General features: G+C 43.2%; 1 protein-coding gene across 1 annotated transcript in view; it reads right to left on the bottom strand.

Annotated features, from left to right (window-relative positions):
• Positions 1 to 672: 672 nt before the first annotated feature.
• LOC101861637 overlaps positions 673 to 1,006 on the bottom strand; it is a gene marked incomplete at its 3' end in the record, with an annotated part of 6,582 nt that continues 6,248 nt past the window's right edge. Inside the window, 1 exon segment of the mRNA XM_035973695.1 lies at positions 673 to 798. Coding sequence (XP_035829588.1) covers positions 673 to 798 — 126 coding nt within the window.

Genomic DNA, 1,006 nt, shown 5'->3' with positions numbered 1-1,006 from the left:
CACAAACTGCCTCAAACCTGGTTCAAGGGACGCAACTGCACAGAGTGCGTTATTAGAAATTATTTCTGAGTTGTTTCCCTTCTCTTGGCCGGGCCTCCGACCTCCGTCGTTCCATCGTACAGTAGAGTTTAGTTTTAGTTTTAGTAACAGTTTTACGGCACTTACGACACAATAAGGTCATATAAGTGCCGAAGAATAGAGGTGTTACAAGAGAGTAAAAAAAAAAAAAAACCCACAAAAAAGAAGGAGGAGAGAAGTTTGATAGTGATAGGAAAGAAGAAGCAAACCACACCAGAGCACCCGCCAACCACCCACCTGTAGGGAAGGGACAAATAAGAGTAGGGACAAAAAGGGGAGGGGCAAAAAAGGGATTTGTACCAAAAAAAGGGTGGGTAGGGACAAAATTTAGTTTTAGTAAGAGTTTTACGGCACTTGCAACACAATAATGTCATAATTATTAATAATTGCCGAAGATTAGAGTTGTTACAAGAGAGAGTAACAAACACAAAAAAAACAAAGGAGGGGAGATAAAGACGATGTAAAGAAGAAGCAAACCACCCCAGAGCCCCCGCCAACCACCCACAGGGACAAAATAAGGTTAGAGACTAATACAGGGTTAAAAAACAAACCAAAAAATAACCAAAAACAAAACAAAACAAACCCGCGACATACCTCTCTCATGGCCTCTCCTTCCAGAATCTCTATCTCCGCGATCTGCCGTTTGAGCTCGGCTGTCCGGACTAGTAGCTGGGACTTGGTCAGTTTGAGACCCTCCAGTTGACCTCTTAGCTGGACCTCCTGAGGGGACAAAGGTGGGGGGGGGGAGAGAAAGTGAGTTAGTTTAGTTTTAGTAGAGGTTTTACGGCGCTCGCAACTGAATAAGGTCATTTGACCGCCAGAAGATTAGAGGTGTTACAAGAGAGTAACAAACATAAAAAAGAAGAAGGGGAGATAAGGACGATAGATGTTTGATAGGAAACAAGAAGCAAATCACATCAGAGCACCC

Source organism: Aplysia californica, unplaced genomic scaffold (genome assembly GCF_000002075.1).
Source record: "Aplysia californica isolate F4 #8 unplaced genomic scaffold, AplCal3.0 scaffold01744, whole genome shotgun sequence".
In the NCBI taxonomy this organism is placed as follows: Eukaryota; Metazoa; Mollusca; class Gastropoda; order Aplysiida; family Aplysiidae; genus Aplysia; species Aplysia californica.
Note: the sequence above shows the minus strand (reverse complement) of the source record. Positions and strands in the feature narration are given on the sequence as shown.